We start from the raw sequence: 25802 nt of genomic DNA on the forward strand, positions 1-25802 counted from the left end.
TAGAAAAGCTTGTAACTATTTATTGTTAAATCTAAAATAACAGTAGCATTCCCTAGCTTTTCAATTTGTGGAAGAGTAACATTTCAACTTTTTGTCTCAATTTATAAACAATTAAAATGCTAAAATATTTTGATCTTCTGACAGTCATTCTGAGTGGATTTTTCTAGGTTTGCATGTTTGCTGTAGGAGAAAGGAAAAAGAAGATTAAGCTCTAGTAGGTAAAAGTGGACATGAAGTCATGCTTGAGGGTATTGCTCCTCCTTGACAGCCGATCATGCATCTTCAAATATTAAAAAAAAAAGTTTGGACAGAACTCCAATTTCCTGCACCACAGGAAGAAAATGTGGAGAGGGAAGAGGTATTACAGATGTTGTAATACCTACAGTCTGAATAAAGGAGACAACCTTTTCTTGACAACAGTGACGAACAACAGCACAAGTCAAATTCCACTTCCTCTTGAATTTTTGTGCCACTTCAAGGCTACCGGGACCACTCAAGACCATAAAAGCACAACACTAAGTAGAGCAAGCATGAATTCCCCTCTACCCAACAATTTCAGCCTGTGAAGGCCTTGAATTGTAGCCATGTGAACCATTGGAGCTATATTGAAAGCAGGACAGGGAATCTGCTCATGAAATACATTAAAGCAATTTTTCCATGTAACTGAATGTTGACAGGCTTGAGCTGCATTGCCTTTGCTGTTAAGACTCATTTATCTTCATGGGTTATCTGCTAAAACTGCATCTGAGTACACTTTGCTAATTTTCTCTGCTAGAAAAAAATAACACAGTTCTTGGAATCCAAACACAGAACTATTTTCACTCATTTATTTGTCTCCAATTTAAAATTTACCCACCTAATTATAGCAATAATTAAGCTGGATAATTTAATGTGCTTCCACAGGTATCCACTCCAATCCACTGAAATTGTACCAGAGGTTATGCATGTCTGTAATAATGGACTTTCTATGTTACATAGCCAAATCCTGCACCCTTTAGGAAACATATAATGGAAATTCTCTCCCATACTTTTATGGCAACTGTCTGCTTCCCCAGACAACTGAAATCCTGTGCAGGCTCTACAACACAATCTGTGTCATATCTTTGTACTGAATTCACTGTGCATTTGCAAAAAAAAACCCTGCATATATTGATTTACTTTTCCAGGATTAGCTTGGATTTCAGCATCTGAAATTTCGTAACTCAACAATTACTCAGTAAGGCTACAGATTCTGTAGTATCTGTAGACATTCATATTTTACCTAATGCTAACTCTGGTTAAACAGAATTATTGATATCACTAGCGAGAAGAATAATTCTGAATTTACATTGTTGCTAGGGCTGAAATAATATAGGACAATTAATTAACCATAGCTGCTTGTATCAGCAAAGTGTTTATAGCATAACAGAGATGTATCACCATAAGAAACACTGACATAAAATAGGTAAGGACAAGCTACAGGAAAGCATTTCAACTGAATACAAAGGAAGAAAAAATAATAATGAAAGGCATATTTTTTCCCTCTTTATTTTGCTGGCTAAAATGTATCAGTTTGAACTCCCCCAAAAATCCAACAAAAATTCACATGACTATATTGTACCATATTTAAGGAAGTTGTCTGAGTAAAAGAAAATAAAATATATTTAAAAAAAATAAAATTAAACATATTGCTATGAGAAGACAGTGTTTGAGGACCTGTGTGTGCTAGACTAGCTTTAGAAAGATGCTTGCTATACATTACTGTACTGAATATGTCAGGTTTGTTATTGTTTTACTAGCCACATGTCCTGGGTGGTGAATTACAGAAAATCACCACCTAATACAATTCACCTTCCTTGCTTCATTATGTTTTTTCTTGCTCTTCTGTTTTTTCAACTAAAATTCAAGGTTAGAAACTGCACCAGCTATGGATACAGTTCTACTTCAAAAGGGTAAAGCAAAAGTAGAATTTTCAAAGTGAAGAAAACAAAGGAATGTTGGATTTTATAGGTTATTCTCGCTGATGAGATTTTTCTGTGAATGCACTAAGCAGTGCATTTAGTGAAATAACAGTGCCCTCTAGTGCCTTTAATAAGCACATTGTTCAAACTTTAAAATAATGCAACATACCAAACCACTACATTCTTTTTGGGAAGGATGTAGATGACTCTGCTAACTTAGTTCTTAACAGGATTTTTTTTCCTACTCATGTCTAATTAATATTTGGGGGGGCAAAAAAACCAAACCAACACATTAAATACATATACATACATATGCATATGCATAAGTAGTACCTATTATTGCAAAAAATGTGAAAGAATACGGTGGATGCTTTCTCTACAGCATCAAAAATAATGTTGAAATATTAGATTGCCTCAATAAACATCGACCATATTTACAAGAATGCAAAAATGAGAATGAACATGGCACAGATTTCAAATACGATTTTGATAATGGAGCTATCCAAAAAGCTTTACTTGATAAACCAAGTATTCAAGAAAAAGAGGCTCTTATTGAAGATTATGACATATCAAGATACAGTTTTCACAGTCTTGCTTACAATCTTAATAGCACTTTCAATTGAAGCAAACATGTAAAGTATCACAAAGTCCAGAATAATTACTAGGATCAGCTTATTATCTGTAACTCAGAGGTAGTTAAAAGAAAATCCAGTAAGGAATAAGCTCTTGATGGAAAATTAATATCTACTTTGAACACCCTGGATTTTGAACTATTACATTTTCTTTGTCTGTTATTAGATTTCGGTTTTCTTAATGAGAACTTGTTTAAAGAATGTTAGAATACACAACACTTTTGCACAGCACCCAAAACTATTTCCTCATGTCTGATTAGGTAGGCAGTATTTTAAAAGTGTACTTACATATTCTTTCAAAAAGATATTTTCTTCTGATGCAAACTAGCTTTTCAGAATCCCATTCTTACAACTAATACTATTATTTATTTTAAAATATACATATGTATCAGTTTGGTTTATAAAAATAGATCTTAAGAATTTAGCCGGACCTACAAAATGTAGGTTTAGACCTATAAAACAGAGTTTATCCCACCCTTGAAATTTAAATTACAACACATTATGTATTTAGGTGAGTGTATGTTCATGGTTCAATACATCTAGTAACTTGTATCTATATCTGACTGATTAGAGGACTGCCACATAAATTGCTTTACTTGCAAGATATTTTTATGATATCAAAATACCTCATTGTATTTATTTTCTCAACAAAAGGTAGGTTTTATGTGGAATACCGAACAGTGGGGGACAGGTCAAAATGTTCTCCAGTTCTCTAACATAGAGACCATCAGCTCTGCAAAGCCTTTGCAGTCATACTGTAAAGCTTGGGCTGTGGCTTCTGTCTGCCACTTACAAAACTTACATTCATGAAAAAAATCAAGCCTTTTTCATAGACATTTTAGAGCCCCTTCAGCCCCCCAATTATCTTTTGGTATATATGGGACACTCCGTGTTTTAGCATTTGCTACTATTTTTCCTGTGGTATTTTCACACATTTAAAGTAGTACCTAATTGTGCAGAACTACTAGTAAACTGGCATTGCTAGGCTAAGATAACAATGTCATCTCTTGCGATCAGATTAATTACTAACAAATAAAACATTTCATTTGGTATTACAAAATTATACTGCAGCTTACATACATGATTTATGTGGGTTACCATACTGTAATGACCCTCACTGTAGGTTATACATAAATTACCGTACTTACTTTTGAGATCTAAATTTCTGGCTCCTGCTGTGCTCTGTGTTGTGATTTTAGTGTCAATCTTTACAGTGTGGAGATTGTGGGTATCCCTTGATATCATCACATTGTGCCACTGGTTGTCATTCAGAGGTTTATTAGAACTTCCTTTGATGAGATTTGCACCATTTCCCAAGTCAAACACATAGTGTAAATACCTGGGAAAAGAGAAAAAAATGGAAAAGTTTCCTTTTTCTTTATATAGCAAGGGGGCACTAATTAAGATGTCTAATATTTCTTATTTCCTTATGTTCCTCAGTAGTACTGGTAAAACCGGATGACAACAATGAATGCCAAATGGGGAAGCAGTCTTAGTTCAGAGTAATCACCATTCTTTAGATGAACTGAGATGCAGTCCCAAGTTTCTGGAAAGTAATGAATGCTTTGTGTACCAACACACATATACATACGTAGAGAGAGAACAAGAGGAAGGCTATAAAGTAGTACTTTGTTGTGATAAACGCTATAGAAGTTATACCTATTATTTACTTTCATATTTTCCAGGCATCTAGCTTCATCTGAAAGAAAAAGTCACAATAAAGCATATGAAGTTTAACATGAATAAAAAGACAAACATTTGTATCCTAAACTTTCTCTTGTGTTTCTCCTATATATGTTTTTTAATAGACTTTTTTTGTCATTATGCTAATCCATACATACCCTTTTACTAATTCAACCACAATGAAATCATTTCCATCGCCACTGTTATAAAGTATCAATCCATCCAGAGAGGTTGTTTTGAACTGGAAAAAAAGGTGCATAGATGTATATGCTTGTAGTGTGGCCAATGCAACGTAACTTGCTTTTGTTTTAAAGGTTACAGGGTCTGCTATGATGTTCCTGAATCCAAATCTTGCATTAAGCTCACAATAATCGATGTCTCCATTTTTACATAAGTCAATGTATGCCATGCCATTAAATGTAAGACTCTGCAGATGCCCAATGAAATTAGAAGGCACAGAAGACAGGTAGCGCCGTTCTGTTATTATTCCTGTTTCTATGTTATGGAATTCCAGTCGCGTGTGATCACCAGCCATTTGACCTTTAAACAGCAACAAGAAAACACGTTAGTATCAGAAAAGGGAGGTCAAAAAGCACACCATGTGATTAAGAATCTGCATCAACTTCACACTTTTCAGAATGTGCAAGGCCAGTTCTTGGTTCCAAAGAGAATTCTTTTAAATTCATCCAAACGTCTGGTAAATATCTGGGAGCCTTTCCACTGAGTTCAGTATGTTTGCATAAAGCCAACAGCAAGATTTCTAAACTGAAGCACAATACCACAGTACATCAAACTGTCAAAAAAATCCTACACTTTGTGTTCACTTTTGGGCCCCTCATCATTAAGAAGGACATAGAAGTACTAGAGAGAGTGCGGAGTTGGCTGAAAAAGCTGGTGAGGGGTCTGGAGCACAAGTCTTGTGAGGGGCGGCTGAGGGAACTGGGGCTGTTCAGCCTGGAGAAAAGGAGGCTGAGGGGAGACCTTATCACTGTCTGCAACTACCTGAAAGGAGGTTGTAGCATGGAGAGTATTGGTCTCTTCTCCCATGTAGCAAGTGACAGGACGAGAGGAAATGTCCTCAAGTTGCACCAGGGGAGGTTTAGATTGGATATTGGGAAAAAATTCTTCACAGAGAGGGTTGTCAGGCATGAACAGGTTGCACAGGGAAGTGGTGGAGTCACCATCCCTGATGGTGTTTAAAAGGTGTTTAGATGAGGTTCTTAGGTACATGGTTTAGTGCTAGAGTTAGGTTAGGTTATGATGGGACTCAATGATCCTGAGGGTCTCTCTCAACTGAAATGATTCTATGATTCTATACACTTAATCAGACATAGTTTTACTATAAGCAAGTGCAATTAATTAACAAAGTGTGAAGAACACAGAGGCAAATCTCAGAACTAAAACTATGTTAGATTGCATGAAAGAGTGACATAACAGTTTGGGGGATAATACTCCTGATGTTTTAGCTATCTTAAGGTACAGTAATGCTGGCCTTGCTGCAAAACTTTGTGCTGCAAGGATGGACAGAGCCTCCTTTAAAAGCAAGTAGCTTTATAGTATGGGGATAAACCATGGGAGAAGGAGACAGAGCCTAAGAGACAAAGTAGAAAGCCTGTAGCAAGGGTGAAAGCCAATGTCTTCTACCCCTGAAAATAACAACAGTTGCTTACATCAGAAAGGTGGCCAACACCAAGCCCCAGAGCTACCTTTGAGTCCTTCTTTGTCATGCAAGAAGTCCTGCACAGCAGAAAGCCCAAGGTTTGCTGACTGTACAGCTAATCTGAAGGAAAGGATCAATACTGCCAGGGTACACTGTGTGCAGGTCAGAAAGTTTCTCTGGTAATTATTAAATACCTTACCTAGCACATCAAAATTGTTTCGACTGAAGACCTTCCTTTTCTAATAGAGCCTGGATTTTTTTTTTCTTATGCACATTTCAAGAAAGTAGGGCACTACTATCACAAGGCTGATTCATGATCACATTGTGTGGGTATGATGACAAAACAGCTTTTATTACTAATCAATTTTACCACTTAATCTACCTCCTGTAAACCATGGACTAGATTTCCCAGTTCCTTAGATGCTTCATATAATTCATGGAGTACAAAGAAGGTGAACAGCAGACCCAGCCAATCTGGAATAAGCGCTGGAATAAACACTGCAATAAAACTTCTCTATAATAGAAGTTCACACAATTGCAGTGCAGAAGTGTTGACAGACCAACTTCCCTCTGTCCTCTCCTGAACATATTATTCCATGAGGAGAATGTGAGCTCTGACTCATGCTGGATGTGTTCACTGGTGGTGCAGAAAGCCCTCAGGCAGGCTTAGCTGTATCTTCCTGGTTTTTATAAGCAAGTGTCCATGTATGTGTGTGTGAACAGGGAAAGGGTAAGGGCAAGATGAATATGGATACTTGGGCTTTTCTCAGGGAGATGGATTCAGAAATGGATTAAGGCACAGCACTGAGATACAAATACAGGAATTAATGCAATTACAGTGGAAACAGGTCTGCAAGCTTTAATACAGTTTAAAAAATGCTCTAATAATTTATGATAAAAATTTACAAGCATCTTACTTAGGTTCAGGATGCATTCTGACCTAAGTCTACTGATGTCATTGAACACCATCAACATCTGGGATCTGCAGTCACTCAGGCTGAGCACAGCAAGAGGCACCTTAATAACCAAGAACAGCCTTCTTGATGTTCTTGTTTCTAAACATCAGTTCTGAAGATACCATTTCTGATGTATTATTATAGCAAAAGTGGGTTCTTCCTTGCAGCAATGACTCAGGAAACTGTCTTGAAAAATGCCAAACTACAAGGCCAAGAGCTGTATATTAGATCACAGCGAGAGAGCTGAAGATCATGTTTTAGAGAAGGAACATTATGTATTCCAGTCTTATATCACTTCAGATGGCATTGCATAAATGTCATGGCAAATCTCCACTAAGCTTTGGCCTGAAGCACAGTATCCTTACTACATTCACTATCCTAAATGTACTTTTTTTCCTGAGCATAGTAGTAAAAAAGTTCCAGAATCTGGGCTCACATCCCAATTTTCCCTTTAACATTTCACTTGTACAAACATGCTAACAGGACTTGAGAATTCACATAATGCTCCACAGTATTCGCAGCTACAGCAACAAAGAAAAAGAGAGAGTGCAGTTTGTGCTTATAAGGTTGGGCTTTTTGTTTTTAACTTGTCAGGCTGGTGCACAGAATGCATTACCTGTTGCAAGGCTATGGGACATACAAAAGGTCAAGCGATTTTCTGTTCATAACCATAAACTAGGTAACCTTTCCATTATCCAATTGTAGTGACCTCCTTCAGTCCATGTTTGTTTTCTATACATTTCCCGAAAACAAGGTGCATCAGGGCTGCAAGTATTAAAACTCTTCTATGATCCATAAAAATTTTCAAAACCACCTCTATGACTTCCAATGAAAGTTAATTATGATTCTGAAAGATATTATTTATCCATGCACAAATTATGCATTTGTCAAAGGTAACTAAGCTCAGTACATGGATGAAAAGGTGATAATTTTATAACCTGTAAAAAAATTGAAAGTAAGCCTGAATTATTTACTGGTTTCCCCTTCAGCTTAAGCTTTCTGAATCTGGTGTTTGTTTTTTTTTTCACGTGTGACATAGGAAATAGAATCAAAAAAGGAAAACAGTGCATGGCAGGGAGAAGCTGGAATTTTGGGGAGAAAGTCCATTTTTTCCTCATGTTCCCATAAGATAGCAATAATAATATTTCACAGGAGTAACTACCCATTTATATTTAAACACATTTCTGATTGGTGGGACATCAGAAAGATATGTTCTAAGCAATTTAGAACAAGAGCACTCCAATCTGATACGGCAACTCCTGCACTACATCTTTAGGAAATTCAAAGCTACTACACATTAAACTGCATTGTGTACACTTCTGACAGATGGGAGTGAAAACTTAAGCCCATGAAGGCTTTGGCAATGCACTGTGCTGAAAAAAAAAAAAATAAAAAAAAAAATCACAGTATTGCATAGCAATAATGATTTTTCCATGTAGAAAATGTAATATTCCTGGGACTGACAGCAAGTTTCTCATGTTATCAGACTTTCAAGATCCTTTTAGCTTCTTCTCTCATGCCAGTTCCCACCTCACCAATAGAGAAGGCCACAGATGGGTCACATAACTTCCTGCAGGGAGTTTAGGAAGACTTTGCTTGACCAGAGGGCAACTGAAAAGACTCACTGTCTTTAACAGCTAGAATAAAATAGTTCATTTGGAGGGGAACCTAAAATGATCATCTAGTCCAACTGCCTGACCACTTCTCAGCTGGATAAAAGTTAAAGCATGTTAATTAATGGCATTGTCCAGATGCCTTCTAAACACTGACAGGGCTGGGGCATTGACCACCTCTCTAGGAAGCCTGTTCTGGTGTCTCAAGTATTTGCTGGGACCATGATATTTCATCACAACTACAATTATCCACAATGAGGAGTGATTACTAGAACCTACAGTCCTGTGGTATTATTACTTCCTCTGACTAGACTACACATGATAGAAACAAACCTTCACATATATTTTGAACTTTTCTGAAGCTGTGCTGAGCAACTGGGGCTGAACCCAAAGGCGAAAACAGTACTTTTGGGTGGTTTTGTAACCCGTAGTATTTTAAATTTAAAAAAATCTGCCACGAGGAGCCCAGAAAATCTGTATTTGGTTTCAGATTCTCTATTTTATTCAGATCAAAACAGCTTCCTCTAACTAGCAAATGTCCCTGAAGTTGCCATATTATTGGAGCTGCCAGTTGAGGCAGCAAGATTATGTTGTTTTTCAGTGTAGTTCCTCCAGTACTACGTATTTATTTTCACAAAGAAAATAACTGGTTTAGGCTATCTGCTTTCTTGGAAGAATGACCCAAAGCATCATCGCATACTCAGATTAAATTTTCGCTTCACCTCTGGAAGATCTACTGGTAATTTCTGATTCTAGAAAATATGTTTTTGCAGCTATATGAATCTATGGCAATTACTTTTCTACCAGTGACATGGTCTTCAGTGTTCTGCTCAGGTAAAGAAGACTACCAAAGAAGGTGCTTTACTTTTAAAACCCTATTAAAATTGTTATCATTTTAACCAAGCTTAGAATAAATGATAAAAGCTATTTAATACCACATGAAAACAAAATAAAATACTAAATAGATAGCACAATTAGGCCCATTGTATTGTGCAAGAAATTGGGACCAGAAGCCAGGTCTGTTGCTGTTAACAACACTTACACAAGATTTCTCTTTCATCGAACAATATCAAAATCTTCTCATTTCTGATAACACACATAAAGGAATATGTTTCTAACAGCTGCTTGCATTCATCCCATATTTGTTCTCCCATCCCAACTGCTATTTTAGTATTTGAGAAAAAACCTGTTGCCTAACATTTAATTATTGAGGCCAGCTAATGCAAGATTTAAAACACAATGGAATATCCTTCAAACATTTATGAAATTCTTTCTTACAGGAATGGCTTAGAGTTTAACCTTAGTATAACCCCGGGGTGTTGCCAAATCCATTTTACTTGCCTTCTCATTAGTGATGTATTAAATGACTTCTCTCCAATTACTGTATAAAAACATTCATTTAGGTCAGTATGGAGTTCTTCATTAATTTCAATAGCAATGATAGAGTAACATTAATATAAAGTGTAATAATACACTTGTAGTAGCAGTATTTCAAGACGTGTAACATGGATTTTTGATCTTACCCACCCTCCCCCCCCCAAAAAAAAAAAAAAGTATCTGTTGCTTTCAGATAAAGGCATTTTACTTCTGTCATATTTTGTTTTGTGTTTCCCCCCAGTAACACCAAGTCACAATGCCACACTACCTGTCATGGCCTGCTGGTCATCCACCATTAACTTTAAACTTTTTCCTCGCCGAACCACACGCACTGTGTGCCACTCGTTATCATTGAGGTTATAGCCAGCAAAAAGGGTTTCTGGACCTTTGCCTGTAGGATATGCCAAACAGTCATTATGCAATCTTTAAATCAGTTTACATGTGAACCTCACAGAGAAAGAGAGAGACAGAGAGACTGGCTGGGCAAATGTTAAAAGACACATTAAGCAAGAAAATTGCAAAGTATAAGCAAATCTCAAAATAGAGCTACTATGTTAAAACACTTGTACACTTGTACTGTATGTTTAAATACACCAATATATTGTATATGAACATTTAATGAAACAGGTTTCCATAAATAGGCACAGTCAACATGGATTTAGTTATGCATTTTCCAGTCATGGAAGGAATGGGATTACTGCAGCCAGAACTTCTGCATAGGTTTGTAAACTAGATTTTTCGCCCTTCATTAAAAATAGTTCTGAGGAGAGGTATAAGTGACAAATGTGTGTGCACGTGTGTTGTATTTTTCTTAATCTATGTCAGTTACTCAACATTTGTTTATTAGCACTTCTCAGAGGATCATCTATTACCTTATCATCCAGATGACTCATTAATATTCAGATCCAGTACCTTCTGATGTTAGCATACCTCCAAACCATACTCTCCTTTTTTATTTAATGGATACCTTTTTTGTAACCTACTATTTTAGTAAGCAGCACAACAAACACTTTTGAAGCAAATATAATTCTACATATAGCACAATGTACTTGCAATAACTGAAGGATTCACAAATCTAGGAAACAGGATATCTTTAACACCTAGGAAAAAAATCTCTCCAAACAAAATAATCATGGAAATTCTCCATTGTATTGTTGACCAAGAAGAGAAAGAGAAAAATCCTGACTACGAACTATAATTGATACATGTAGGTGATTGACCAAGTGCTGAACCAATCAATCAAAGCTTCTGTGCTTAAACCTGAGTTATTGGAGTTACCTCAAACCTGAGTTACCACCTACATGGTAACTGTCCAAAAGGTAAAGCTAATCTGCAGGCGACAAAATTACATTATTGCAAGACAGAGACCTCCCTGGCCTGCTTTTCTTTACCTATGGCATAATAAAGGCTGCTGAAAACTGAGAGACATATAATAAAGTACTATTTGACATGAAAACATTTGGGCTACACTGATTCAAACCATCACCTCCACCATGTTTTCTCACATGACTACACTCCTTTAAAGAAGGGATACAACACTGGCTCTCAAACTCTCCCACGTTTCATTTTGGATCCTTCTCTACCCAGTGCAGGCTAAACATGATGGAAGAGGCCTGTTAATAAATGGGTACTACATGACACTGTCTAAAATCAAAGCCTCTCTGACTTCAGGACTGTATAGAGGGAAAAAGCCATTAATAACCTGATATTACTGTTCAGCCTATGGAACAGTTTTCATCTCAGACTTTTTCCATTTTCTATCAGCACTTTTTCACTGCTGCTAGTTGATTGCCTTGCTTTTATGTGCAATCTTCATTATTTTGAGTATGTCAAGTGATTTCCAGGCATAAAAATACTAGATACAGTAAAGGCAGTGAGATTCTGATAACATCATGTTGCTTTCTCCATACATCTGTATTGACGATACACTGGGAAAGGTGTGCAAGTGCAGCAGAAAGACATGTATAACATGTATATGTACTCACTGATGTCAACTACCTGAATGGTTTTGTTTCTTATGTGTTTACTTTCTTTGACAAGAGAAACACCACTTTTGTATAACGCTTCAGTGAAAAATGTTTTCTTTGGATATGGTGATAGAGATGCAGTGAATAATGCTCTTCAAGCAATTTCTATTATAGTATATTTTATTTGGGCTTCAACTGAAGTAATTTCTAACTAGATTTGGAAGACAAGGGATGGATTTACAAAAAATGTTTAATGTAAAAAACATGTAAAAATTCTAGTAAGAGTCAATAGGCCTGCCTAGAAATACATAACTTACCATTATTTTAAATGTTATCCCTTCTTCATTTGTTAGTCCAACACATTAAAAAAAAAAAAAAAAAAAGTAGTTGAACTACATAGTCTCCCTTATCTCACAATAGATCTCTAAAAGAATTCAAAGTATATCCAATTTTAATTTGCTCTCACATTAACAATCCTCTGTAGTTCCTGATAGCCTTCTATGATGGTATGACTGCCTGGGTCATACCTGGGTCAGACGAGGGGAGAGCAGTGGATGTTGTCTACCTTGACCAAGGCTTTTGATAGCATCTCTCACAACATACCCATAGGCAAGCTTGGGAAGTGCAGGCTGGATGGACGCATGGTGAGATGGATCATGAACTGGCTGGATGGCAGAGTCTGGTCAGAGGCCTGTAGTTAGAGGGGTTATCCAGAGGTCAGTATTAGGTACAGTCCTGTTCAACTTGTTCATCAATGACCTGGATGAGGAGACTGAGTGCACCCTCAGCAAGTTTGCTGATGATACCAAACTGGCAGGAAGGGTTGACGCAGCAGAAGGTTGTGCTGCCATTCAGCAAGACCTGGACAGGCTGAAGGACTGGGCAGAGAAGAACCTGATGAAGTTCAGCAAAGGCAAGTGTAGGGTCCTGCACCTGAGGAGGAACAACCCCAGGCACCAGTACAGCTGGAAAGCAGCACTGCAGAGAAGGACTTGCAAGTTTCAGTTGACAACAGTTTGACCATGAGTCAACAATGTGCCCTTTCAGCCAAGAAGGCCAATGGTATCCTGGGGTGCATTAAGGTGTGACCAGCAGGTGGAGGGAAGTTATCGTCCCCCTCTACTCTGCCCTGGTGAGGCCACATCTGGAGTACTGCATCCAGTTCTGGGCTCCCCAGTTTAAGGAGGACAAGGAATTACTGGAGAGAGTCCAGTGGTGGGCTACAAAGATGATTAGGGGTTTAGAGAACCTGTCTTTTGAGAAAAGACTGAGAGAGCTGGGTCTGTTCAGCCTGACGAAGAGAAGGCTGAGAGGGCATCTCATCAATGTTTATAAGTATCTCAAGGGTGGGTGTCAAGAGCATGGGACCATACTTCTTTTAGTGGTGCCCAACAATAGGATGAGGGGCAATGGGCACAGATTGAAGCATATGAGGTTCCACCTGAATATGATGAAAAACTTCTCTACTTTGAGGGTGACAGAGCATTGGAACAGGCTGCCCAGACAGGATGTGGAGCCTCCTTCTCTGGAGACATTCAAGCCTCACCTGGACACATTCCTGTGCAATCTACTCTAGATGTACCTGCTTTGGCAGGTGTGTTGGACTGGATGATCTCCAGGAGTCCCTTCCAACCCCAACCATTCTGTGATTCTGTAAAGGTGCCTCAGTGTATAAAAATATCAAATCCAACTTGGTTGCTCACATTCATACAGGCTAATATGTCTATTATCTCTTAATGTTTAAGGACTTGTAAACTCTTCCTGTTGCAGAATTAAATGTATGTTTTCCTGTGTATGAGTCTATTCCCTTTGCCTGAGTAAATAATCAGGTCAGAACTACCTGTGAGTGCCTTTCTTAGCAGCGCATGCAATCCAAAACTGGATTAAAGGTAATTGTGGTGAAAGGGCTATGAAAGGGATGAACCTGGGTATAAAACATTATGGGAGTAACACAGGGAAAGCAGTTCTGGCCTTGTAGAAACTAGCTACCTTGCATGAAAAAGAGGCTTTTCTTTCCTGAAGCTTATCAGTAACAGAAAAGAGATTATTTTTTTTTTGCTTTGTCACAGAGCGTGCAAGGAATTACAAAATAGCAAGACCCAGTGTCCAGGTATCATGTATGTACATGTCACATCATCTTGCGTCTTGGCAAAGACAGTTTTCCACGGCAGCTGGAAAGGTGGATGAAGAAGGATGGATGCCCACCAATGTTGCAGAGAATGTTGTAGTGCTTAGGCTGTTTCCTGGCCAAGAAAATTCTTTTGGATATAAAAATAGTAAATGAGCTTGTGAGCAGTATATTTAGGACAAAATTTTCTAAATGCTTAAACACGAAAACATGTAGTCCTTGATGCCACACAAGAGTACAAGGACTGCAGAAGGAAACTCTTAACATATCTTGTTAAATGGTCCTTTTTAATGTCAAAGGAAAAAAGTATGAACCTCCAAAAGAAAAAATCTCATTTTCAGTGTGCTGAATATTCTAAATGTTCTCTAGACATTCTTATTCTCTTTACTACATTGTGAGGAGTCTGTTCAGTATAATCCAAGTGATGAAAATTTGCTGAATTCAAATGAGCTTGTTAGTGAATGGTAACATGCACACTTTTTCTCTTATAGATATCTATCCAGTTGTACTTAAATTGGTAGATCGTTTAACCAACTATTTGAATAGAACATCATAAAAACAGTCTGGTCACTCTGAAACAAGACACTAGCTTTTGGTATTGTACCAAAACACATTCAAAACTAGTTGTCTGAACCAAACACAAGAATTACTACTGGCTGTTACAATGCCATCCACCACCACCAAGGCGTATATCAAAATGGCACCCAGACTTGCTCAGAACATTCAATTCTGTAATCAAAAGTACATTTCAAAAAAGAAGTATCCAAATAAAGACTTGTAACAGACCCTGCATGCTTCAGTGGCTGCTAAGCTAACCCACAGAACCCAAGTTAATTACAGGTAAACCACTACTATTTATTTATTGGTCAGTATAAGAAAAGTCAGTGGTTTCAGCCTAGTTTTCTAATGGATAACATACTACAGCAATCAACATCAGGTAGCATTTCCCATTTGAAATTTAATAGAATAAGAGGACAAAGGAACAAAACCCAGAGATCATGCCAGCTAATACAAAATATTACTTTGAGTTCAGGGATGCCAGGATGTGAGAGAGTCTTACAGCTAAGGTAATATCTACATAGCAAGCTGAATTGTAAAGTAAAGGCAGCTGAGTGGCTCTGAGGGACAGTTCAGAGTGAGATTGTAAATACCTGATGCAGAACTCAGTACCATCTCATTTATCTTGCTTTCTAGGGTAAATCTAGCACGCCTGTAAGCTGGGGTTCTGTTCCAGTAAGCAGCCAGTCTCCCAGCCACTGTGCAAACCTTCGGAGGCATCTATGTTATACACCACTCTGCAGCACAAAATGTTAAGAAAAGATTACTCCAGACTAGATGCAAAATCAAAACACAAAGATGGGAAGGCATCTTAATCTTCATTATCCTTTCTATGGCAGTTGGCTGCAGAAACAATTCAGGTCTTCCGAATCACTAATTTACAAACTTGCATTTTAAAAGTCAATTATTATATCAAATAAACTATATTTTAAATGACTGCATCTAGATCATCCTGAAATTCCCTGACTATGCATGTTTCTTACTAATAGAAAAACTTAGTTGCCTTCTAGAGACCAGTGATGTGTATCAGTTTATCATTTAAAGCTAACCAATAAATTAACTTGAGAAAATCTTAATGCAAATCAAAGAAATTTTGCCAACTGTATTTTTTTCCTAATAGACTCATACAGAAACTTCTACAAGAACAGCACATTTGCTGAATCATCTCAAGCAAAACATATAAATCTGCACTGCTTGATCAAAATGTTCCAGGTTCCAACAGCTTCATTACAGGTAAAATTGCTTTCGGCAATTTGGGTCAAGTATTGGCAGTTTATGGTGCTTTAATTACTTTTAAAAAAAAACGCAAACCCTGATATTTCAGAAATTAAAACACAGTTGCTAATATCATTCATTAGTTTCAATTTTAGCTGTAGAATAGATTTGCTCCTATTGAGTAACAGAAATAGAATATTAAATCTGTTTCTGTACATGCATTCATATAGAAATGCAAAAAGCTAAACAAGGTTCTTTTGAAAATTCCACTGGCTTCCTCTACATGACCAAACTGCAAACAGACTGTATTTAATATTGATCTAGTTCAGCAGTCAGGAAGACCAGCATACATAGTGAGTGCACTGGGGAAGAAAAATCCATAGTAGGATATAAAAACCAACCAGTCCAGGAATCAACACCATGTCCAGATCTGAGGATATGAAGTTTTCTATAGCCATTTGTCTGTTTCTTTTCTTTCATTTCTGTGATCTTGCTTCCCCTGCCCATGGTCTGAGCTGCTCAGTATTTCCTCCCTCTCAACTCTGTCTGACTTCAGCCTTAAGCAAACTATTTAGCTAATTAATTTCTTTAAAACCGTGAGATATTAACTGTTGGTGACACATCAGTATCTAAAGAGAGACAATGGATCAAGGTGGGAAGGCAGGACATAGATAGATATATACATCTAAGGACTCTTGGTATCTGCCAAGAAAGGTGCCAATGATAAAGCACTGTCTTTTGAAAGCCTATTCTCTACAAACATACTGAGGACCACTACTCAATTTCACTGAGATGGAGAAAGAAAGAAACATCAGAAAGGAGTAAACTTCTGAGTTGCAAGTCTTGGCCTCTAGACTTTGCAGCCACATCAAAGTATATGTAGAACACATACACATGTTCTCAAAATTGGAAGTGTGCTTTGCTGGTTAATAATTGGGTTTATATTAAGCTGAACCATATTTCCTGAAAAAATTGTCTTTAAATTGCCATTATAAATATAAGCTAACTCAGAGAACACGAGAGGATAAAAGTGAGTTTGTTACTGAATTATGAAATGTCTAACCCAGCTCAGAGACATTTCTCAGCACATTACTTAAAACATTTATTGCTGGGAATCAGCTGCATTTTAATATAGTTTTGTAAGTCATATATCTCAGCAAGTAAAACACAAACAGCCCGAAGGACATGTAATTCTCCTTCTTTTTAGAAATAGTGAAAGTTAAAACCAGAAGTCAGCTAGATCTCTGTATTTTTAATAAGAGTGCAGTTTCTCTTTAGCACTGTTCTCTAAGGATCATGACTACCAGAAAATGCACTAAGGTAGTAAAGGTTTTATGAATCCACCTCAAGGCCCTGAACAAAAGCACACCAAAGTCAATGAGCTTGCAACATATAGTTGTTGCTTTTTCAGCTCTCTGCTGAACATTTTCAGGAAAATTATCAGAAATTATGTTGAACTTGACAAGTCACTTCGCTGTAGGTAAGGTGAGTACGAATTTTCAATACATGGAAATTCTATGCTAATTTAAATCAAGCTTCAGTGCAAGATTATTTACTGCCGGTAGAAAAAAGTGCACTTGCAAAGATCATGCAGCATTATAAACACACTGTAAAGTCATATTCTGCCCTGAATCATGCTCAATTTTTTAAAGTGTGCCCAAATCTTAGGACTCTGAAACAGGATTTATCAGATTTCTTTCTACAAACTGCTTGAGTGTCTTTCAGTAAAACTTAATTTGTTTTTACCTTAGTTTGACATGGCTGGTATAATGAAAATTCCAAGAACTTTAAGCTGAATACATTTAAGCATTTAATTTTGATTAAGTAAGGTGCACTTAACACAAACATTTTCAAGTCAATATCTTTGACTTCATTCTTCTTAAGACAGTGTAGCACATTAGGAAAGCAGCTATTTCACAAGTCTGCTCTCCCATTTCCTCAGTCAGCTGCCCCATTCTCAGAACATTCCTGTCGCTGAGCCTGAGAAAAGATCACAGAATGATGACAGTAAGGGAAGCTGTCTGGCCATCAGGGTGATGATGGACTTGAAGAACCTGGACTGAATCACTGCAACAACCCACCTAGACACACACTGACACTGAATAATACAGGCAAAAAGAAAAACACAATTTAACTTGACAAATGAAATTGTTTGTTGAAAGGATAATCCACTATGAACTAGTGTGTTGTACAAGGAAGAATAAAATTGGAAGTTTTAATTCATTTATGATACTGAAATTTTCCCATGCAGAATGCTTCTATTACAGACAGCTTTCTTATACTAAAAGTTGTTTCAATGAAAAATTCCTATTTAACAAAAACTTTGTAAAACTGGCAGAGAAAAGAACAGCTATAACTCATCTGGAGTTATTAGGGTTTTTTTTTCCTCCTACAAGAGGAATAAGATTGAAAATCATAAGATCTGATGTGGCAACCTCTGTGTAAAATAGTTCCAAGACTAACATGAAACTTCAATTTTAAGCAATACTAGAATTCCATTTTTAAAAAGAAAATACTATTTTTTTCTGATACAACTTTAATCACATCCCAGATGTCCAATATTCATTAATTCTGTGTGAATTCAGAGTTCCATCAGTAGGACTGATTTGTGAGATGTGAGCTTAAACTAAGAGAAAAAATTGATCTTATGATTACTTCATTTTCTGCTTTGTCAAGAAGAGTTAGATTTTTACCTTAGCCTCATTATTCTTGTCTTGACTACCCCAACCAAAAGCCCCAAACCCTACAAAACACAAAGGCAGAAACATACATATTTGCTGTTGTGGATTTCTAGAAACAGTGAGAATATTCCTCTACACTTTCAAAGAAATGGAGAGTGACAGACCTGGTAATCTCTTTTTCCTTAGACATAATCTTTGCAAGTTATTGTTCAAATGTTCAGCTTCCAGAGGAACTTTGTTGTTGCCTCTGAACTCAACAGATCTGGAGGAATTCAGGCGTGGAAGAAAGAATTCACCATAAGATGGCTATCTAAATAACTTTGATAATCTGGACTGATCTGCAAATTACTGTCAATCAACTAATAAATACAATGAAGCCTGAGATACACAGCAGCTCCAGGAAACACCCTTTCTGAGTCTGAAGAACCTGTGCTGTTGTTTCCTACTGCTAATTCTGCCCTCTTCATTTCCACTTAAACACAGCAAAGGAAAAAATAACCTAATTTTCAGTGATTTTGCAAAAAACAAGTTAGTACACACTTGTTTGGGGGTTTTTTGTGTGGTTTTTTTTTTTTAATTATTTTTTTCCCTTATGGCATTGGAATATTTGTTATACTTTCAATAGATTATATCTGACAACTGGAAAGAAGCAGAAACAGCTTGTATCACACATTAGCCTTTCTGACTTTGATATTGACTGTGCCCATTTATATCAAACCACAGTTGTCAAAACTCTGAAGTACATTTAAAATTATATGTAAGTAAAACTTAAGTACGCTTCTCCATAATTTACCTTTTTATAAAAAACATCACCTTTATGTTTAGGCAAAATGAACATAACAGAAAAAAAAAAAACAAAACCAAAACCTTACATATTTCATTTTACCCTTATATCTTGGACATTGTGCTTAAGAATAAGCAGATTGTAACTAGTTGGCGCAGAAAGGAAAATAATTTGGACTGTGACTTTATTTTAAGAATAAACTCCTCTTAATTTACAGGTGTCTTTATCCCAAGGCACAGCTAATATAAAATACATAACTACTAAATCTCACACTCATATCTTTTTTTTTTTTCTTTTTTTAAGTGACAACACTGAATGATAACATTTTACCTAGTTAAGGCTAAAGAGAATAGTATTTAAATATTTATGATTGTTTATTATTTAAATGTTTTAAAATCTTATTATACTCAATGCATAAACTCCCTCAGTTTCTTGACACTGCTTATTCTTGGATGCTTCTATGTAGACAAGAGTTAAGCAAGGAGCACTAAAATAAACTTATCAGATTATTTTCAAAAATTACAAATAGATGAACACAAAGGTTGATCCCTGTTCTATGAACAGCCCCCTCTGACTGTGACAGGTATGGGATTAGTCTCTGATTTTTTCCAGCTTTCACAATAGACAACATTTTCCGGCGTATTCCTAAACTTTCACCAAATACTTGCACACCCATGTTTTTTTTCAGATTTGTGTATTTCTTCATCATCATGTCATGTCATTCTTGCTTCAAGATTATCCTTGTCAAGTTTTGTCACTACAGTGTAATAGTTCATGATTATTTCTAGACCTGTTCAACTTCTGAAGAGCCATCAGTTCAGCTACACCAGATTTCATCCAGAATTTAAGATTTCCAGTGTTCTCAATCATATGGGCCATAGGGCAAAGCACTTGGCATATTAACAGTAGCAGTGTCATATGAAGCAAATACACATTTTAAGACTTCAATGTTGTAGTACTTTTTAAAAGTGCAAAACATACACATTAACAGTTCTTTGAATCTTTCTTTAAATAAAATCTATTTTATAGGAAAAAGACCTTGATTTTTCCAGACTGAAATAGCATGCAACATTGTAAACATTCTTTAAACTTTTTTGTCAATTTTGAGTTAGGTCTGATATTCCTTTTCTGCAGGAAACCAACCTGAACACAAATTATCAGGGAACCTACAAAAATTGACTTTTTTTCAGACTTTTTTTTTTTCTGGATTCCCGGGCTTTAAATAAGGTTTATACAATTACTACATACTTATTCCAACAAATATTTTGTTTGTAAAAAAAGTACTCAACTGTCTTAGATACCATGTATGTCTAGACCATTTGCATATGTTTAGCATGGCATTTTAGTAAAGGTAAATTTTCAGCAACTCTTCCAGTTTCTCCGTATGATTTTTTAACCAAAAGACCAATGTGTGTTTCCTTCCTGCAAACAAGGCCTTTTTCTGCATTCTGCATCAAACTTTTCATGCTACTTTTCAGTTACTCCTAAACCTATTACTTTCCCAGAGACATATTTATGGTTAAATGAAACTGAAGTTAACTGTGACACCTCCAATACTGAGTTTTAGTTTTGCTTTTTCATTGTTCACTTGCAACTTTTTGAGAACTTCATTTTGCAATTACGGCTGCTTGAGCATTTCCATGTTAACAACATGTACAGCCGAGCACCTTTTGCTATTGTTATTTCCAGGCTGTTTCTTGTTCTGTCTCTTGCATGCCTGTATAAAACTAAAACAGTGTGTCTTTTAAAATTGCATAGATGGAATTTATTTCAACATTGAGAGAATCTCTCAAATGCTCTTTTGCCATTTGTTATCTCTTAATGATTGCGCCCAGTGTCAGTGAATGACAATTTTGTTGATGAAAACACCAAGCAAACTTCTTGACGGAAGTTCCTACTTGCACGTTTTTAAGGTGTGCTCTGTATCTTGGTTTATGCAATTTTAGGAAAGAAAAAATCTGCATTGTCTTTTCTAGCTGGTGCTCCTCTTATTCATAGTTGATTATCTTGTCAACTGACTTCCTAAGTGTCTTCTATCCTATGCAAAACTTTAGCTGGAGATGCAAGAATACTTCTTCCCCTGAGAGCTGTGGTGTACTTCTACGTTGTTCACTCTTAGGAAACTGCACACTTGCTTTCAAGCTGCTGAAATGTTACATAGCAAACACTGCACAGACAATTCAAAGTACAGCAGTAACCTCCTATTTCCACAAGTCACACATAAACAGTTAATGGCACGTGAGTGAAAGATGGAATTGTTGACTTACCTACTTGGTCTTTCTTTTCCAGACAGATTTTACTATTAGCAAGAAAAGACTTAATGTGCAGAGACAGACAGGAACTTTTAATTAATGAAGTGTTATTTCTACATACATGCACTTCACTCCTTGGAGAAAAATCTTACAGAATGAGAAATAATACAACAAATAGTACACGCTACATTAACCACAGCTCCCTCTTTTCTTTAAGCGCTTTTTCTCATTCCATGTCTTGGTCTTCATCTTCTGTCTTGTTGCTTCAGTACTGCCTAGACAAACAACTGCTGATGAATTCATTGCACAATTCCCAAAGGGGACTGCATCTCAGAAAGCCAACTTTATCTTGATGTCTCAACTCAATAGAGTAATATCTCCTTTGAAGTGACTTGTCTGATGGATTGAGGCCTAGAAATCAGCTGGAAGGGAGCATACGTTAACCTCTTGACATGTCATCCAAAAATGAAATGTGCTTGGATGGAAATTTTAACAACTACCTGAATATAATTCATTAAAGTCATTGTCAAGAAGAGATAATAAGGAAGCAGTTTTGTCATTCCAATAATAAGCTACTGAGTGCTTAAAATGTTATGATAGATGTTTCATGCATTTTAATAGACATAAATGCAAAATGTGCCAGATACAGAGTGTTTTTTTATTATAAGAAACTGCTCATCAGTGACATGCACTGGGTAGGTGTTTTTAACACTATCAACTCTTCAAAAAAGCACATTGAAAAATGAATTACTGTGCTTATAACACTAATGGAGAATAATATTGTAGCTAAGTGCTTGCTAGACTTATTCATCAAGATTGAACTTATGAAATGATGACTTGTTGCGGAGAAGTGAAGCAATGATAAAATAGCCCACCTTTTTGAAATAGTCATACAGCTAAAACTAATTCACGCTTTCACATTTTTTTCTGCAGCGCAGTAAAGGAAGGGCCATCAAAAATGCCACAGATAGTTCAGAAACCAGGTTCTGTACCTGAGTGTTTATGCAATAGGCAGAGAACTATACTTTGGCATTATAGAGCTACACACGGAAAAGACAAAGGCTCTATGTCCATGTACTCTTCAATACTGTCTATGGTCAGATCCCACTGATTTTAATGCTTAGCAGGATTAAGATAATTGCTTGGCAGGGATTTATTCCAGACTTCCAGCAACAGGAATGTATAACCATATCAGAATAATCTTAATGGCAACAAAATTGTAGTTTGGTACACCTTTTTTTCTCCTTGTTTTTTTTTTTTTTTTTTTCTGTGATTGAAGAAGAGGTAATCAAGCTTTCCCTAAGCAGCTTTGTTCTAATCACACCAAACTGAGAAATATTATCTGATGTGACTAACACTGAAGTTGGTTGCACTTTTTTATAATGCTGAAGTGGTCTGTTCATAGGGACAGATAGAAACTTGGCAATTCAGCTCAACATATGTTAGACCCATTGGAATGCTTACTGGCTGTGTTAGTGAGAACCAGACATACCATTAAAATGTTACTCATCTCAATTCTATATTTCCCCTCTCTCTTATCGCTTTCCTCCTGCATACACATTTTGTTCACAAAAATCCAGACACTTGTTACATGAATTCTTTACAAGTATATATTAGGACATAAGGATAGCTGTAAACATGTGATGTGTTGATCAGAAAAGCAGTATCTACCTGCAGAGAGATGGCAATTTATTTGGTTTTCCTTGAAAGGTTCTGGAGGCAAGCACAGCAGCATTGATTCAGTAAGCCACTGTATTCAGAAAAAGTCCTATACATGTTCTTAGTATATATAAATGCTTTCTGAACTAATCTATCAGAGGTTTTACTAAATTTTTAGACAGATTTATTTGGAAAAAAAAACCACCTAAGTCCCTATCACCTGAAAAAAACTCTTCAAACTCTAATACTACAATAGCAAGACTTCAGTATTTCTCCATAGGATTTTTATTTAAGCACTTTTAAATGTTTTCCATGAAACTATTAACAAATGGCTACCACTACAGCATTACTTAGAAACAGAGTCCTCAGAATGAAATTAGGAACAATGTGAAAAGTGAATAGAGATATTTATACATGAAGCCTGACAGGATTTCTAATCCAAGTATAAATTTAGAAGCATTATCAACTGAGCAGTGCTGGGTTACTGTTATTTTTTCTTAATACTGAATGCTAACCATGATTTTCCTTTTAAAGAGCTACAGACCAAAATTTCTTGCCAGAAAACTCTTGGTACTAAGTCAAAAACATTATTCACAACAATTAGTATATACGAACCAGCCAAATTAATTAATGTTTTTTTCAAATAGTTTTATCAGTTAAGTAAGAAGGGTGTTCTTTTTAGAATTTATTGAAATATTGGCGTGTGTCATCTGCTGACATCTGTGTGGTAATACTCCAATTTTCACAGAACCTGATTACGAAGTTTAGAATGACTGTATACAACCCTGCTGATGACAGATTTATACTTTCACTAGAAATTTCCCATTTGCTCTGAATACAGGGTATAAACTAGTGAGAAAATGATTAGGAAAAGAAGCTGCAAAATCAGTGGGGAAATGATGCATAAGGTGAAAGCTGCTATACTGAATGGTACACACGAGCTCTGTATTGTTTTGCATTCTGCTTATGACGATGACCAGAAACAGATATTTAGAGAGGAAAGGAGCAATATTAAGGGACTAACTATTCACTGCCAACTTCTAGAAGCTTTTGTTCCACTTAAATAAATAAATAAACCCAACCAAACAAACAAAAAAAAAACTCTTTGGGAAAATAAGGATGGCCTTGCCAGGTGTGACCAGATGTCCAGCTAGCCCAGCACTGTGCTTTCAACAGCAGCTAAGAAGAGCAGGGCCCCTGTACAGTAATTACAACTCTCACACAGCTCTCACAGCTTCCAGTGACTAACATATTAGGGACTACTGGATCTGCAGAAACTGCCTTATCACAAAAAGTCCTGAATGTATTTCAATTTCATACTAGTTATTAACTTCTTGATGCTTCTTATGGCTGTGTAATCATATTTTTATAAGAATGTACTAATATTCTCTCAGTTTGTTTTGTTTGTTTGTTTGTATTTGGTTTTGTTTTATAATGTGTGGGGTTTTCTGTGTATTTTTTTTTCCCTAGCTTGCCTAGCTCTTCCGTATAAGAAAGCCAATCCATGCTTGAAATCCTTCCTGTTGCAGTGCGCTGTATTTTTCCTATTTAAGTTCATCACAAGGAACAGGAACTAAAAGCACATGCAGGACTGAAGATGTGGATATACGACTGCACAACAGCATAATGCTGTTTTCTGTTCATACTTCCCCCATAGCTGCTAACATCCTTTGGGATTTCTGGTCACTTCTAACCACTGAACTGTTTTACAAGAGCTATTTACAATGACTGCACAATTTCTTCAGCTCAGTGCTAATAGACTCCATCACTGTGCTTGCATAATTAAGGTTACTTTTTCTAGTATGTATTACTGTGTACATGTTGATATTTAATTCCATCTATCATTTAACTATCCAGTCATTCAGTGTTTTGAAACCCTTCAGAAAACCCTCACATGCAGCATTTCATTTGATTTTCCTAATTAATCTCATTGTATCTGCAAATACTATCATCTCAGTGTTCCTCCTCTTCTCTCAATCTTTTATTAATATGTCATTAGAGATCCCTGTGGGACCAGTTGGTAGCTGAGCTTTACTGTGAAATGGCTGCCATTGCAGCCCAGTTCACTGATACAAATGACGTTACATTAGCTTTTATATATTCTTCTGCAGAATAAAATAGTACGCAATTGCTTTGCTGCTACTGATTAGAACATCACTCCTCAATATCCCCACAAGATTAGAATGTAATACCCACTTTCTCTCACAAAAAAATTGTGAGCATAATTTAAATCACCAGTCCTAAAATGTGATAAAGTCATCTTGCTTCTCAAAAACTGAGAAAAATATAAAATTTAGATAAATTTAAGACCTGCTATACATTAAATACTTTCTTTCTACTGCTTTTTCCCACTAAAATAGTAGAAAGGTCTAATCTACTTCTGAAAAGTCCTTGTATGAAAGATCTGATAGAACCACTATATACTACACACAACCAAGTCCCTTGCATATGAATCAGGATTTATTAATTCAAGATAATCTGTTCTTATAGATCTAGCACATACTGGAGGCTGTTTTGTCCCTTTTAGTAAAATGAGAGGTTACATGCCTGCAGCAATCTTTTCTTTCCTACCCTTCAGGAGTCCTCTTGTCATATTTAGTAACTGGAGGATCTTCTGTTCCTCTCACTCCCCTTTAAGAGTCAGGCTGAAGGTTCAGAGGAAACAACTTCAGTCAACTCCAGGCCATGCCCTTGGGC

General features: G+C 36.5%; 1 protein-coding gene across 31 annotated transcripts in view; it reads right to left on the reverse strand.

The window, feature by feature from the left end:
* Positions 1 to 25802, reverse strand: part of NRXN1 (neurexin 1) — a 733302-nt gene that overhangs the window by 379398 nt on the left and 328102 nt on the right. For all 31 annotated transcript variants that reach the window (XM_065058802.1, XM_065058801.1, XM_065058799.1 and 28 more), the window contains 3 exons: positions 10130 to 10252; positions 4414 to 4795; positions 3721 to 3911 (listed from right to left, as the gene is read on the reverse strand). In XM_065058802.1, coding sequence (XP_064914874.1) covers positions 3721 to 3911; positions 4414 to 4795; positions 10130 to 10252 — 696 coding nt within the window. The remainder of the gene's footprint in view (positions 1 to 3720; positions 3912 to 4413; positions 4796 to 10129; positions 10253 to 25802) is intronic.

The sequence above is a fragment of the Columba livia genome, chromosome 3 (genome assembly GCF_036013475.1).
Source record: "Columba livia isolate bColLiv1 breed racing homer chromosome 3, bColLiv1.pat.W.v2, whole genome shotgun sequence".
Classification (NCBI taxonomy): Eukaryota; Metazoa; Chordata; class Aves; order Columbiformes; family Columbidae; genus Columba; species Columba livia.